This window comes from Antechinus flavipes, chromosome 4, assembly GCF_016432865.1.
Source record: "Antechinus flavipes isolate AdamAnt ecotype Samford, QLD, Australia chromosome 4, AdamAnt_v2, whole genome shotgun sequence".
Taxonomy (NCBI): Eukaryota; Metazoa; Chordata; class Mammalia; order Dasyuromorphia; family Dasyuridae; genus Antechinus; species Antechinus flavipes.
This window is the reverse complement of record NC_067401.1, coordinates 284,262,272-284,279,048: the sequence shown is the minus strand read 5'-3', so window position 1 is coordinate 284,279,048 and position 16,777 is coordinate 284,262,272. Positions and strand designations below refer to the sequence as shown.

General features: G+C 39.6%; 1 protein-coding gene across 1 annotated transcript in view; it reads left to right on the top strand.

Annotated features, from left to right (window-relative positions):
• BEND3 (BEN domain containing 3) overlaps positions 1–6,940 on the top strand; it is a 42,943-nt gene extending 36,003 nt beyond the window's left edge. Inside the window, exon 3 of the mRNA XM_051997474.1 lies at positions 1,017–6,940. Within this exon, the coding sequence (XP_051853434.1) occupies positions 1,017–3,275 (2,259 nt within the window). The 3' untranslated portion in view covers positions 3,276–6,940. The remainder of the gene's footprint in view (positions 1–1,016) is intronic.
• Positions 6,941–16,777: the final 9,837 nt, after the last annotated feature.

Below are 16,777 nucleotides of genomic sequence, written 5' to 3'. Positions count from 1 at the left end.
ACACAGTGAAGTGAAAACTTCCCCAAACTTTCCATCAAATGCAGATGTGTGACTCATATGTGACTTATAGTCTTAGAGTTTCCTGGAAAAACCGAAAGGGTAAATGACTTGTTCATGTAACACAGTCAGCAATTGGGCACCTCCTATAAGTGTAGAGTATTTAAGTAAAATGAGTATTTGTAGATACAATAATAAGTTAACATTATAAGTTGGAGATAAGGTGCGATCTTGACTGATGCTTCATGCTGTATTTTTTTCATTTTGATGTATTTTTTACAGAGTTTATTTTAGTCCACTTTCAAAAAAACCCTGGGAAGGAGAAATAACAGATTTTACAGAGGGGGAGGAAATGATTTTCCTGTCACAGCCAAACTAGAACCCAAGACTGCTGTCCTATGTTTTCAAGTCTGGCTTTTGCAGTAACACAACAGCTAAGCGCCATTCTTTTTACTGTGTAAGGGCTTGTGTCCAGTGGTAGGCCAAACCAGTCAGTTTTGTCCAAAACAAGTTTGTCCAAACCAGTGGACAAATCAGTCCATTCCAGAAGCTGGAATGACTCCAGCTTCTCATTTCTTTGTTGTCCCTTCAGGGAGGAGAAACTCAGAACTGTGTCTGGATTAGTCTTATAAAATGGGAACCCACTCTCAATAGTAGCATTAGTAAAAAAAATTGATAATGATGATAATAATAACAAGAATGATTATACTAATAATAGCCCTATAAGGTTTACAAAGCACTACAATAAGTTATCTCATTTTAAATTACAAGCTGATTTAGAGCTGGGAGGGGTTGAATAGCCTCTGTGAACTTTAACTGATTGGGTTTCTCTGGAAGGACTAAGTTCAGGGTTAGAAAAATTTGCCTCTACGGGAGCGTCTTCCAATTAACCTGATCTCACATCTCCCCCAGTCATTAACATTCTTCAATGTGTGCACCATGGGCAAGGGGGAGGAGAGGATAGATACATGGCAGAACGCACCTAACCATTATGGAAAACATTTTTTTTTCTCCCCTAGGCACTTCTGGCTGGCATGAAGAACAGAGATACCAATTCACCCAACCAGGGGAATGGAGAACAGGCCAATAAAAGCAAGGGCTCTGGCATTGGGTGGCTTTGTGAGGAGGAACCCTTGAATGATGTAACCACCCCCTCCTATAAAAAGCCTCTTTATGGCATCTCGCACAAGATCACCGAGAAGAAGAACCCTCCTGGGGGAGACCAGTTTACCAACTATGAACTCTATGAAAAAGTCACCTCTGCCAATAGCCCGTCACCCCTCCGGCTCTTGAACGAGCAAAGGAAACGAGACTCTAGCAACGCTACTCCCGTGGCTGTGGTCACCGGGGCCGACAACGACCCGAACATCTACTCGCTGATTCAGAAGATGTTCTACACTCTCAACACCCTGAATTCCAACATGTCCCAGCTGCACAGCAAAGTGGACCTGCTCTCCCTGGAAGTCAGTCGGATCAAGAAGCAGGTCAGCCCCACGGAGTCCGTGGCCGAGTTCCAGCCGCCGCCGGAGTACCAGCTCACCGCGGCCGAGCTCAAGCAGATCGTGGACCAGAGCTCGTCGGGAGGGGACCTGGCCTGCCGCCTGCTGGTGCAGCTCTTCCCGGAGCTGTTCAGCGACAACGAGTTCAATCGGAGCTGCACCACCTGCGGCTTCGTGAACAAGAAGAAGCTCGAGTCTCTCCACCTTCAGCTCATCCGAAACTACGTGGAAGTCTGCTACCCCTCGGTGAAGAACACGGCCGTGTGGCAAGTGGAGTGCCTGCCTCAGGTCAATGACTTCTTCAACCGTTTCTGGGCCCAGCGGGAGATGGAGAGCGGCCAGCCCGGCGGCCAGCCGTCGGGCTTCTACGAGACCGAGCAGGTGGAGCCGGCCCACTTCCTGGAGGACAAGGAGCAGGAGGAAGCCTTGCCCCTGGAGCGCAGCGGCACCCTCGCCTCCGACGTGGTCCTGGACGCTCAGGATCTCAATGAGTTCCTGGACGAGGCCTCGTCCCCCGGGGAGTTCTCCGTCTTCCTCCTGCACCGGCTCTTCCCCGAGCTCTTTGACCACCGAAAGCTGGCAGAGCGGTACAACTGCTATGGGGACGGCGGCAAGCAGGAGCTAGACCCCCAGCGCTTACAGATTATCCGCCGCTACACGGAGATCTATTTCCCTGACGTTCAGGATGAGGAGGCGTGGCAGCAGCAGTGCGCCCAGAGGATCAACGACGAGCTGGAAGGCCTCTGCCTCGACGGCAGCGAGTGCGAGCAGCTGAGGGACGACTGTTACGATTCCTCCAGCCTTCCCGACGACGTGTCCATCATCAAGGTGGAGGACAGCTTCGAGTACGAGAGGCCTGGCCGGAGGTCCAAGAAGATCTGGCTGGTGCCCATCGATTTTGACAAACTGGACATCCCCCCTCCTGACTTCGAAGTGCCGATGTCTGACTATCTGCTCAACAAGGAGCAGATCCGGAGCATCTATGAGAGCAGCCTGTCCATAGGGAACTTCGCCTCTCGCCTCCTGGTTCACTTATTCCCCGAACTGTTCACCCACGAGAACCTGAGGAAACAGTATAACTGCAGCGGTTCTCTAGGGAAGAAACAACTCGATCCCTCCCGGATCAAGCTCATTCGGCACTACGTGCAGCTCTTGTACCCCAGGGCCAAGAACGACCGGGTGTGGACGCTGGAGTTCGTCGGCAAGTTGGACGAGAGGTGCCGTCGGAGAGACACAGAGCAGAGGCGAACCTACCAGCAGCAGCGAAAAGTCCTGGTGCCGGGCCTGGAGAGGAGGGACTTCATGAACTATGCAATCAACCCCGAGAGGTTCCGAGAAGAATTTGAAGGGCCCCCGTTGCCTCCAGAAAGGAGCAGCAAGGACTTTTGCAAGATCCCCTTAGATGAACTGGTTGTCCCTTCCCCAGATTTCCCTGTGCCTTCGCTCTATTTGCTGACTGACAAGGAGGTGAGGGAGATCGTGCAACAGAGTCTCTCTGTGGGCAATTTTGCTGCCCGGCTCCTGGTCAGACTTTTCCCAGAACTCTTTACCACAGAGAACCTCAGACTGCAATATAACCACTCTGGTGCTTGTAACAAGAAGCAACTCGACCCCACCCGACTCCGACTGATCCGCCATTACGTCGAAGCTGTTTACCCCGTGGAGAAGATGGAGGAGGTGTGGCATTACGAATGTATCCCCAGCATTGATGAGAGGTGCCGGAGACCCAATAGAAAAAAGTGTGACATCTTGAAAAAAGCCAAGAAAGTGAAGAAATAATAGGAAACTGTTCAACCTTTAAAACTTGGGGTCACTAAGTTCCTAGTGAAGGGCACACTTGGAGACTCAGATGTTATTTTTTAGCATTGCTATGGCATCCACAGGGGTGCCCACTTGCAACAGTGGGAAGTGGCTTACTACATTTGCACACTTAGAGACCTGCTAAAACACAAGCAACAAAAAGCTTTGAATTTTTTTTTTCTGGCCCTGGTCCAAAATACATATGCACCAAGTTCCCTTAGTGCTCAGGCAGACAGACTTGTCTCTGAGCAATAATGTTCCAACCTAGGATGGAAGTTTTTTTTACTCCTTCCTTTTTATGGTTTAAATGGCAAGTTATGCATCTGTATTGTTCCTCTCCCCACTTTTGCATCTTCCATTTTTATCACTTTTTAAAAATTAAACAAGAAAATAACAAAAAAAAATCATTGAGCTCTTTGAGGGCAATTTTCATGGGAAAAATACCTTTTACACAGTTGAGCTGAAGTACTGTAACCAGAAATTTTCAAACTTAGGATTTTTTTTTTTTTAAACAACATTTAAAGATTTTTGTAATCTTTGGAAGTGCCATGCTTATCATAGCTGATCTCAGCATCAGGCATGGTATATAGGCCATGGGTCCTGCTGTCCATGTCTCTAATACTTGGTTTTGGCATGGCCAAGATAACCACATTGATGTCAGTAGGGTGAAACCGCCCTTGTTTTTATTTTCACTGTGATCAATAAGGTTTAGGCATGGTGTAAATGTGTTTTCTTTTGTGCCCCCACACTCAATAGAATGTTAGCTCACTTATCTATAGAAAAAAAACAACACTGGATGATGATAAGAATGTAGACAAATATTGAAACCCACATTTAGAGCACCATCAGAGTTTTAGCTATCCCTTTTTTCTCCCCCTTATTTCACATAGGGAAAGGAAAAATACTTTTCCTACATTTCCTGTGTATTGCATTTTGCTGTTAAGTTCACTATTCTGCCTAAAAATAGCTCCCTTTATGGGGACAAGATGGTACCACTTTCATTTCCTAATTATATCTGCCTAGTTTTTTATATATATAAAAAATTTCAGAAGGCAGACTCTGGAAACAGCTTGGTGATTTCATGTCACAAAATCTCGAGTGTGAGGAGACTTCACCACACCTCAGTGGCTGCCTAGGGAATCCATCAAAAGATCCCAACATTTCAGGGCCAGCTTGATGTCTGTCCCAGAGCCTCTCCAGTTTGGGACAGTGCTGCACTCACTCTCAAACTCTATATCCCACTTGCTTCCCAAGATCCTCTTTGAAGTTTTCCTGTGGTCTCCTTAAGTTAATCTTCTCTTTCAGTGCCTGGTTTAGTCCTCATTCCCACATTTATGTCAGTAGAATACTCTCCTGTTTGTCTATCTAATGAAGAAAAATTACTCTAGCTTTGTAGCATTCTATTCAAGGAGTTATAACCTTCAGAGACCCAGAGTAATCCATATAAAAAAAGATGCTGTCACCTCTCTTAGATTTATGTGGCTAAATACTTAAGAAGAAAAGGGGACCTCCTACTGAAAATTGAATAGGCTAAACACAAAATTAACAGATTACATCCCCCAGTCTTTATGAAATTCTTGTGAAGTTTTAAAAATGTATAATTTTTAAAGATTAATAATACATTTTGGGAGGCAGCATGGTCTAAGGCTTGCCTCAGAAGTCTGGAAAGGCCTAATTCAAATCTTGTCTCTCATATGTTCCTCCCCTCTCCCCCCCAAAAAAAAAGTTAAAGGATTTTTTTTTTAATCTAGAATTTTTCTTGAAATTCACAATTAGTTACGTCAGCCATCCAGCACAGTTTATCTTTTTGTCTGTGATAGTTATCAGTTTATCACAGCATCTGGAACTGGAACATTATTATGTGTAGTTGTCTTGAATTTTAAGGAATATGTTGTTCCCTGCCACTCACAAACATTAGAAATGATACCTAAATTAATAAAGTTTCAGTGTACACAAAGATTGTCCAAAGCACAGAAGCACTCATCGGCTTCAGGAGCATCAACAGCCAGGGGGTTGCCCTGGGAACCACCAGTGCCATAATTGCTTTTATTTGGGCCTTTCTGGTACACTTTGGCCTGCTCTAAGGATTGTGGATTGCATATCCCTCACACCACCATCAGTCCTTAGTGAATTAGCTCAGTAGAATTATTGAGGACTCTAATCGGGTGCCTGTCATCTGGAGCTCTTCTGGAGAGAATCCTAAAGCCAGTGAAAATTAACCTTGTTTTTAGAAGAGGGAACATAGCCCAGTTCCTCCTCCAGGGGTTCAGTCATTTAATAATCCATTTTAAAAATACTCTTCTGCTCTGTTATTGTTTTTTTTAAAAAAATTTTTAAGAAAAATTAGCAGGAAACAGGAATCAAATAAGCTTCTTGGTAACTTCTGAGTTTTAGTCTTCTTTCCAAGTCCATAGTGAGCTTACTCTCCTTTACTGTCTTAAATGCCTAGGATTTTGCCTTCTAGAAAGCAGTCAGAAGGAATAAATTTCAGTATAAAATCATAGAATAATTCTGGGAAAGCCATTTCTTATCTCTCTTAGCCAGGAAATGCCTCCACATCCTTACTCAACCTTTTTGTATGGTGTCTTCTGTGTTGTCATCAGCAGGCTGCTCCAGTCCACTTTTTATATTTAAGCAATAGAAGTACAAAATACTTGATATTTCCCCAGGAATTTAGAAGCATTCTAACACCCTTTTGGCACTCCTTTTTGCTTCTAAAATCTTTTTTTTTTTTTAAATAACTCTTATTTCAAAGGCCAAAAGAATTAACAGTTATTTCCTACAGTTGGTAACATTCACTCACAACCATCACCTGAATGTTTGTGGCATCTAAAAAGAATGTACAAAGAGAGTCATGAATGTAATTTAAATTCTGCTAGGCTGTGTCTACAGGATCACAATCAAACAGGGAATAAAAATATGCCCTGTGTAATAGGTGCTTTAATGTCTAAGTAAGGGAGCAAATCCCACTCTGTCACTGTTTACTTTTTCACTGTCTTTTTTTTTTTTTTTTGTAGTGGTGGTGGGGGTAGGGTGAGAAAAGGGAAGGAAGGAGAGCAGGATTAATCATTAACCAATCAATTGGATCTACTGGGGGGAGGGGGGTATGTGGAGAGGAGATTGAATTGGCAGTTAAAAATGGTAAGAATAATTGGGTTGGCCGTGGTCTGGTTATTATGGACCTGAAAATTGTGGCCTTTGTTCCCACTTTGGTCTCTGAATGTTTTATTTCATGTTTGTTTAGCGGTGGGATAAGGGTGAGAAGAAAACCTTCCAATTGACTGTGGCCAAGTGAATTCTCACCTTATGCTTCTGGGCAGGCAAAAAACTAAAAACAAAAACAAAAGCTTGTCTGTGTAGATCCAGCCTTAATACTTTCTGACATCCTAGATACAGCAGACTATTCATAAAGGGGATGCCAGAGTGAAAACGTTCTGCAGAAAAATAAAAACAGTTTTACCAAAGAGAATGAACTGATATCACATAATGGCTGCATCTTCCTTCTGATTCGAATGCATCTTTAGAAACCTGAATGTAACAAACCCAGGACTGTTTTTTTTTGGTAATTGTATGCTCTCTAGCAATTTTGTGTGAATTTTTATACAAGCACTGTTTTATGGGTTATATAAAATGTCATAGAAAAAGCATAGAGTCTTGCAATCTAGTGTTTTAAGTCTGGAGAGCGGTTTGGGGATCTCCCTCCTGACCTTCAAGCCATAGGTCTATGATGTACTATCTCAAGTTTATTTTTGCCTTTCCAATTTGGCCACTTGCTTAACACCTGTACCAAAGAATATAAAAAGTACTTGGTCATTCTTACCAATGGGGTGCTTTGGAATCTAATACTTGGTGCTGATTAAACACAATTCTTCTATTTTGGTCACAATTAAGTCTGACACTTCCCTGATAGAGGTCAGCCAGAGGAGTTCATTCACAGAACACATCCTTCAAGGCTGCTTATAAGCCACCTCCCTAATGAGCCACTAAGGGCAAGGCTTGTGACCTCTTAGTCACAAGCCCAGCCATTTCTAATACTTATGTTGCTTCTGAAATTCTGCCCTTTTATCATTTTGGATTAAATTGATTTCCTTGACACTGGTCTCTATTATTAGCTAAGGCCTCATATTCTTTCTCCTCTTATCTCCTCTCAATTTGCTGTTTATAAATTCACTGGAAAGACAAACTTAATGTTGTCTTTGGGAGAGAGATTTTTCTCTCAGGGGCCACTGAAATATGAAGGTGTAGTCTTGATTTTGACTTCTAGCAGAAGACACACTCCAGCTCTTCTTTTTGATAGCAATGGGTTAAGAGTTAGGGTAAACTTAAAGTTAGCATCCTCTGACTTAAGATAATAATAACTACCCTAGCAAGTGGGAAATCCTACAGCACTACTGAGTGATAGTTGAAATATGTAATTGGTGCTCCTAGACACAAAAGTGAAGAAATTATATTCAGCTCATTTTTAGGCTTAAATGAAGTTAGCTGGGAAAAAGATGAGTTCTTTGAAATTCCTTTTATAGCTAAAGTCTTGTTATTTGGGAAAAATAAAATGTGTAGGTGAACTTAAAAAAAAAAGTAGGGATTTCTTTGCATAGCTTTTAATATATTGTGATAAAATTTTTAAACCTTTTTTAAGTTTTACCATTCCTGGAAGTACATGCAGGATGGGATGACAAAACAAAAGTATTAGTTTTGAGGTCAGGAAACTTGAATTGAAGCCCCAGTTCTGCTGTCTCCTGTATTGAACAAATCATTTAACCTTTCTCAATTTTATTTTTCTTATGTACTTAGTTGATTAAATAAATAAAATGGCAATAATAATGATAGTGAATAGCTAACATTTATATAGCTCTTACTATGTACCAGAAATTGTTACAATAAGTACAATAAGTTTTGATCCTCAAAACAAACCTTAAAAGTCAGCACACTTATTATACATATAGATGAGGAAACTGAGACAAACAAGGTAAGTGATTTGCTTAGTTAGTGTCTTGAGGCTGGGTTTGAATTTAGCTCCAATGAGAACAATACTACTTGTACTATGGGAAGCAAGTGGGAAATTCAAAAAAGGGAATAATATATGGTAAAGAATTTTTTTAAATATGAAGTGGCACCAAGGTTAAACTGAAGACATCAAATGAGACCACAGATACAAGAAAGCAATTTATAGAAAGCAATTTACTCTCAACATTACATGTCCTCTTCTTTCTCAGCCCACTGGTGGTCTTCTTTATTTCCATTTTAATCTGTTCTCTACCCAACAGTTAAGTTGATCTTCTTAAAGCAAAGATCTGACTATGTGTCCCACAAAATCACATTGATTTACACACACAATAAATTCATGACTCCCTTTCACCTGGAGCAAATGCAAAATTCTGTTTGGTATTCAAAGTCCTTCACAGCTTGAAGAAAGTAAAGAAAAAGTATTTTTGATCTGCACTTTCTCTAGACATGTATAGTGTGTTTTCTAGAGTTCCCAAGTTGGGGCGACAAAATGTACCTTTGCTTTCTAGAGCCCTCACACCGGGATGATTAAAATATCTTGCTTTCTGGAGCCCCAGGTTGGGGCAACAAAATGTACCATTGCTTTCTAGCGCCCTCACGCTGGGGGGCTAAAATGTGCGGTCTGGACTAGTTCTCTGGAGGACCTCCTTGGTCTTAGTGGAGGAGTGAAGGAGGCAAGAGACCCACGAGGATGGCCAAAGATGGAGTACGTTTATTTCAAGTCCTCTAAGTCCTTAAATACCTTAGTAGGAACACTACAGCACACTGAGCATGTGCCAGCTATAGCTTACATCCTCATATCACATTGCACAAGTGCTAACTATAAGCACTCTGCTATTGATACATAAATGCCTCTCTTTACTGTGAGTATCCCTTGCTTCAAGTGGTACACAGATGGTCACTCCCCCCTGACTTCGCAGGAAGGGTGAAAAGCACCAAAGGGAGATGGGGAGCCAAACCAGACATTGTCAGCAGGTTCCCTCTGAGCTGAAAGTCATATCTTACCCAGAGCTCCCCCACTATCTGTGGCCCTCTACAGACATGGACAGTACCTTTCATATGGCTGAGAATAGCCAAATTATTCAGAGCAGATCATCATTCAATGTAGCTATTAAGTATACAATGTTCTTGTGGTCTGCTTATTTCACTTTATCAGTTCATATAATTCTTTCCATGTTTTTTCTGAGGGCATCCTGTTTATTTTTTTAACTTAATAATATTGTATTTTTTCCAAATACATGTAAAGAGAGTTTTCAATAACCATTTTTGTAAGATTCTATATTCCAGATTTTTTCTCTCTCTTCCCTTTCCCCAATCTGATAAAGATAATACCTGTACAATAATTTCAAACATATTTCCATAATAATCATGTTGTGAAAGAAAAATCAGAACAAAAAGGAAAAACCACATTGCTCACCATTTCTTAAAGCACAACAATATTCCATCAGAATCATATAAACCACCGTGTTTAACCATTCCCCAATTATGGATATACTCTCAATTTCCAATTATTTGTGACCACTAAAAGAGCTGCTATAAATAATTTTTGTACAAATAGGTACTTTTCCTTTGTGTGTGTATGTATGTGTTTTAATCTCTTTAGGATAAATACCTAATAGTAGTTTTTCTTTTTCTTTTGCTGAGGTAATTGGGGTTAAGTGACTTGCCCAGGGTCACACAACTAGGACGTGTTAAGTGTCTAAGGGCAGATTTGAACTCCAGTCCTCCTGACTTCAGGGCTGGTGCTCTGTCTACTGTGCTATCTAGCTGCCTTGGTTTTTCTGTGAATGCATGTTTTTATAGCCCTTAAGTTAGTTGGACAAATTACTGTCCAGAATTTCACCAAGAGTAATTAAGTGTTTTAATTTTCCCATATTCCTTCTAATAGTTGTCATTTTTCTTTTTTGTCATATTAGTCATTGACAAGTGTAAGGTAGTGGCTGAGAGTTGTTTTAATTTTCTTTTCTCTCAAAGTGATTTAGAGCATTTTTTTATATGACTATAGTTTTGATTGAAAACTGCCTGTTCATATCCTTTTGATCATTTTTCAACTGAGGAATAGCTCTTATTTCTATAGATTAGACTCTGTTTTCTATGTTTGAAAGTGAATTCTTTACTGGAAAGTCACTTTAAAATTGTTTTCACAGTGATGATTTCCACCTATATATTTACCTCTATCCTATTTTTCCATTTATCCTCTCTCTCCTTTTACCCTATCCATTGTCAAAAGTGTTTTGCTTTTGACTTTGACCTTCCCAAACTGCTTTCCTTTTTACTAGCTCCCCTTCACTTCTCTTCCTACTTTCCTGTATGGTGTTAGATTATTACACCCTATTTGAATGTGTATATTATTTCCTCTTTGAGTCAAATATGATGAGAATAAGATTCACATATTCCTCTATCCACTTTTTCCATTTTCTTATCCACTGTAAAATCTCTTTTCAAGCCTCTTCTATGTCACATAATTTATCCCATTCTATCTTTCCCTTTCCCCTTCTCCTAGTGAATTCTTTCTTATCCCTTAATTTTTTTTTTTAATAAGCATACTCTCACATTCAACTCACATCTCTGTTCTCTATGTATACTCCTAACTGCCTTAATGAGAAAAATTTTAGGAGCTAAAAATATCATTTCCCCATGCAAGAATATAAACAGTTTAACCTCAGATTCCTTGTAATTTCTCTTTCCCATGTACATTTTTTATGTTGCTTTTGAATTTTGTGTTTAAAAGTCAGATTTTCTGTTTAGCACTGGTCTTTTCATCAGGAATGCTTATAAGTTCTCTATTTCATGAATCTCCACTTTTTTCCCTAAAAGATGATACTCAATTTTGGTGGTAGGTGATTCCCAATTATGATCCTAACTCTTTTGTCCTATAGAATATCATAACCCTCTGATTCTCTAATGTAGAGCCTGCAAAATCTTGTGTTATCCTGACTGGCTCCATGATATTTGAATTGTTTCTTTTTTTGGCTGTTTTTGCAATATTTTTTCCTTAATCTGGGAGATCTTGAATTTGAATACTATGCCTAGCAGTTTTCATTTTGGGATCTCTTTCAGTAGGTGATTGGTAGAGTCTTTCAATATCTATTTTACTCTGGTTTTAGAATATCAGGACACTTTCCTTGATGAATTCTTTAAAGATGATTCTTTTTCTTTTGTCATGACTTTCAATAATTCTTCAATTATCTCTCCTGGATCTATTTTCTAGGTCAGTTGGTTTTTTCCAGAGATATTCCACATTTTCTTCTAATTTTTCATTTAAATTTGTTTCTTTGATTATTTCTTGATGTCTCATAGTCTTAGCTCCCACTTGCCTAATTCTAATAAATGTTTAAGGAATTATTTTCTTTGGTGAGCTTTTTGAACCTCCTTTTTCATTAGGCTGATTCTGTTTTTCAAAGCATTCTTCTCTTCATTGAATTTTTGTGTCTCTTTTACTATTTAGCCTATACTGTTTTAAAAGATGTTTTCTTTTATTTTTGTGCCTTCTTTACCAAGCTGATGACAATTTTATCATTATTTTCTTATATCACTTGCATTTTTCTTTCCAGTTCTTCCTTTACTTCTCTTACTCGATTTTAAAAATCCTTTTTGAGCTCTTCCATGGCCTGAAACCAATTCATATCTATCTATATTTTTTTTGAGGCTTTAGATGCAGGAACTTTGACTTTGTCTTCTGAATGTATATTATGATCTTTCTTGTCACCAAAGTAACTTTCTGTGGTCACAATTTTTTTTCTGTTACTTGCTTGTTTTTCTGTCTATTTCTTGACTCAGTGCTAAAGTGGAACTCAGCTTCCCAAATGAAGGGAGCACTGTCCTAAGGAGCAGATTTTTTTGTGCAGCTGTTTTCAGAGGTATCTGGGGAGCTGTAAGTTTTTGACTTCTCCAAGATGGTAAAGGTTACTACTGTTCTGTACCATGCATTGGTTTTAACCACAGGCACTCTTTTCAACTCTGGAGCTGTGTAGCCAGTTCCCCACTCACCTGCAGCCACAAGCTCTGCTGTGCTAGTGCTCCTCACACTGGGACTAAAACCCAGAACTGGGAGCTAGATCCAAGTATAGGCGATTTTGTCCCAGGTGCCAGCAAAGCAACCCCTGTAAATCTCTGACCCATCATCTAATCCCATCACCATTTGTGGGTTAGAGGTCTGAAAACTGCCTGATTCATTCATCCTGAGGCCTGCTCCTGTTTTGCTGGGGCCTGATCTGCACTGGTACAACCTGTTCTGGACTATACTCCTCTCTCACCATGGTGCAACAAACTTCCTGCTGATCTAAGTTGTCTTGGGTTAAAAAATGTTTCACATCATCTTTTTATGGGTTCTGCTGCTATAGAATTTGTTTAATCATTATTGAAGAGCATTTGGAGGAGTTTAGGGAGCTCAGGGAGTTCCTGCCTTTTTTCTCTCAACTGGGCTCTGTCTCTCCTATAAATCTTGTTTGCTTATAGTGAGTTTCATGTTATCTCCCCTGTTAAACTGAGCTCCCTGAGAGAAAGACAGTTTTGTGCCTTTATTTGTATCCCCAGTACTTATTCAGTGTTTGGTATGTGATAGGTGCTTAATAAATGTTTAGTGACCAATTCAGCAGTTGCTCAGAACAAGAAAAGCCTTGGTCCTTAGCCACAAAGCACTTGTACATGTATTTTAAAGGCAGGGTAGACAGACATAGCTCTTTGGCTTTTTAGTTTATTACATAAGATTGTTTTTGCCTTTTCAATTAGCTCTGTAGCTGTAAGGAATTTTTTTTTTTTGGTAGGCTTTGATTACTACCCCTTTTAAAACCTAAGACTTAAATTTAAAAAGAAAAGAAAACTTTTCCAATCTCCAAGACCAAAACTGCCATCTTGACCTCAATTGGGAGATACAGGGAGATGACATGTTCCTGATGGCAGATCCATCAACATTGCTAGGAAATTAGGCTAGCATCATTTTCGTAGACACTGAAAGATAGAGCTCATTTAAAAAACTTTAAAAGCCATCATGATAGTTCTTAAGTCCAGTTGGCTAAAAGATGATGTTTTTCCAGAAGATAATTTCCAGTGGTAACTAGCTCAAAAATTATTCCCCCTCCCCACTTTGTTCCAAAATCAGTGTGGAAAAAACAAAACTCCCAAGTACAATCAAATCCAGAATTTTGTTTCTCTGCTTGGTGCAAATAGTGAGACAAGACCATTGCAAATAGGGTTGGATTGCTGTCCTGCCTAAGGCATACCCACAGGGCTGCACCATTTGTTGGCCCTCTTATTCCTCTGGAGATTGAAATACACAGTTGTTAAGTGGGAGGTGAATGCTATTAGCAGAGCTCAGCAGCCCTGCTTTGTGGTCTTCCATTGTCCTATTTAGGATGTTCAATCTTAGCCTCTATCCTTGTGACAAGCAGAAAGCAGGATTTTTGAAACATCTTACCTTAACCTTACTTGGGCCTTAGTTTATTTCTCAAATGGAGGTAATGATAGAGATCCAACTACATGTCATCATCAGATGGATAAGAAGTATTTAAGGGAATTACTAATAAGGCGATATTTAAATCACGAGATGGCAATAAGTGACATTTGGATTGTGTCCTTTGAATCCTCTCTGGAAATGCCCTAGTCACTATTAACTTAACTATCGTAACATTGTTCTTGGGACAAATACATTAAAAGTTAGCTTTGGCTGTGCATATGAAAAATATCCCCATTGATTCTACAGAGTGATTGGTTCTACCAAGTTCTAGTTTGTAGTATTAGAACTCTCAATCTCTGTTCACAACAAGTCTGCAACAAATTGGGTATTTCCAGTTCCCAATCAACAGCAAGGGGAGGTGATCTGTGATCAAATGTTTTGTCTTTGGGGAATAGGAGTTTATGATTTCTTTCCTAGTAGTACTATCACCTTCCTTCCTCCCAGCCTGTGTGCCTAAACCCTATTACCTTTAATGGAGTATTTTGTAACTGACAGTTCTCTGATCAATATAATACCCTTATTCTAAATGCAAGATTTCTATGTGAAAACAGTTCTGGGAAAGCATCAGCAACTCCTGTAAGACATGACCTTTAGGAGAGTTTATGTGCTTTCTCACCTCCCCCTCTCCGCGCGCCCCCCCCCCCCCAACAGACACAATCAGTTTTCCTTTAGTTTCCTGAAAAGTGATAGCCTCTCTAACCCATTATCCCCCAAATAAACCACAATTTAGAGGTTATACACAAAGTGCTGCTTTTTCCATGAAAAGGTAAAGAGAAAATGGAACTCTTGCCTAGTGATCATTGTTTTCCAGGAAACAGCAAGTGCCATTTATCAGAAAATATAATTAGCATCATGTTTCTTTAAAGAAAGTTTCTTTGAAAAGATAACTACTGAGAAAAGATCTGGGGCTCTCCCCTCCCCCCTTTCATTCTTCCCACTGCCAAGTTTAAATTTAGACTTTTAAACCATCCTATAAAAAGTATCAAGAAGAAAAATGGGAGCATTTTCCATGTTTTCATAGAAGGCAGGCCCTGACTCTCTTCCTCTAACAGTTATAATAATGATTGAGTCTCTTAAACTGTTTTTCTTCATTCTATTCACATTTTCATTAATGGAACCTCACCATGATTAGTTTATGAGGCAGCTGTCACTAGTGTAGAGTAATGAATGAGTTTCACAAGTCCCATAAAGCATTTATGAATTGCTTTTATGTCATCACTAATGTTTCCTAAATACATTACTAGTTGCTTTTACCCATAGGAAATCTTGTAATACATGCTTTTTTTTTTTCTTTTCTTTTCTTTCTTTTTTTTTTTTTTTTTGGTAACCAAATGCCTTTTCCTTTGATTTTTAAGGAAGACCAACTCTGGCCTAGGTCAAACCCTGAAAAGGAATCTAGCTCATTTGTCAATCATTCTGTAAACTCAAAGAAAAAAAAAAAGCCATGGTTTTCATAGCATTCTTAAAGCATTTTCATCTCTCTTCTGATCTTCACATTAACCTGAAATGGAGCAGTATTATTCTCATTTAATAGTACAGTAGTTTGAGAGCTGGCTTCAAAATCAGCAGAATCCAGGTTCAAGTCCTGCTTGTGACATGCTGGCTATGTCACCATGGGCAAATCACTCAAACTGCTTATTCCAAACTTGAATCGTAGTGCCCTACACAGCTTTTAAAAAGATGAGCTACCAAAAAAGCCTGCGACCTAAATTGTAAGAGAATTTCCTCTACCAATCAAATGACAACTGCATTCCCAAACAGATGAAAAGAAAACAAATTTGAATTATGGAGAAGTACATGGGATCACAGCAGCAGCTAGATCGAACACTGGGCTTGGAATCAGGAAGACACATTTTCATGAGTTGAAATCGGGCCTCAGACACTGTGTAACTTGAAGCAAGTCTTTTCCTCTGTTCCTCAGCTATAAAATGGGCTGGAGAAAGAAATGGCAAACTGCTTCAGTATCTTTGCCAAAAAAATCCCAAATGGGGTCACAAAAGAGCTGAGAGTGACTAGAACATTTCAACAACATGGGATTGTAGACATAGAGACCTTAGAGCCATCAAATCCATTTCCCTATTTGCATGGACTAGGAAACTGAGGATGAGACATTCTGATTTATAAGTCAAAAAACTGTCTGAAGCAGAATTTGAACTCAAAGCTTCCTTATTCCCAATCTTTTTTTTTTTTTAATCTGCTGTACCACCTAACTGTTCTAGTTAAAGTAGATGACTTCACTAAGTACATACCGACTTCATGGCAAAGTAAGGAGAAGCCATATTCTTTCCATTTTAACAGGTTGCCTTCCACCATCCATGCCTTTCAATCTTTCTTCTTATGGGAGAGAAAGTTTTGGGGAGGTGAGAAAATTTGAGAATGGATAAAAATTCACAATTATTTCATAAATAATTTATAATAACTTGGTTAAAATCTAAATTGACCAGCCATAAAATAAGATGAAAAGATTCCTTTGGCAATACTGCAGAGGACAGTTATTATGAGCTCCTGAGAGTTTATTTAACCTTTTAATAAAAACCAATTTTCTATAATCTCCTTTCTGTGACCTGTTTTAAAATAAACAAGGATTGGTAGAAGACTTCAGGGTCACAGGGCTAAGTACCATATCCTTAGAATTAAACTTAACAAGTCTTTTTCATAACTAGGAAGTCCTTTCATTTGGAACTTCCCAACTCTAGAAGTTCAAAAATTGAGTCTTGCTGACATTCTGCTTGTCATCTTCCAGGGGACCTCTAACCCATTTTCTTTGGGATTATGTACAAACCTTACTCTGTTTAGTCACATCCTGAGCTTGCTACCCAAAGATATGGAGATAAGAGTTAAAAGAAGAGAGGCTATTATGGATGTGGGTAATGTGAGACAGAACCATCTCTACCAATGCTTCTTCCCAAGTCATATAGTTGTAGAATAGTCTTGCCTAGTGCTTGACTTTGCTAGAGGAAGCTCAGTCTCAGAGAGGCATTTAAATAGGTATAATGATAGGTATAAAACTGAAATAAAAACA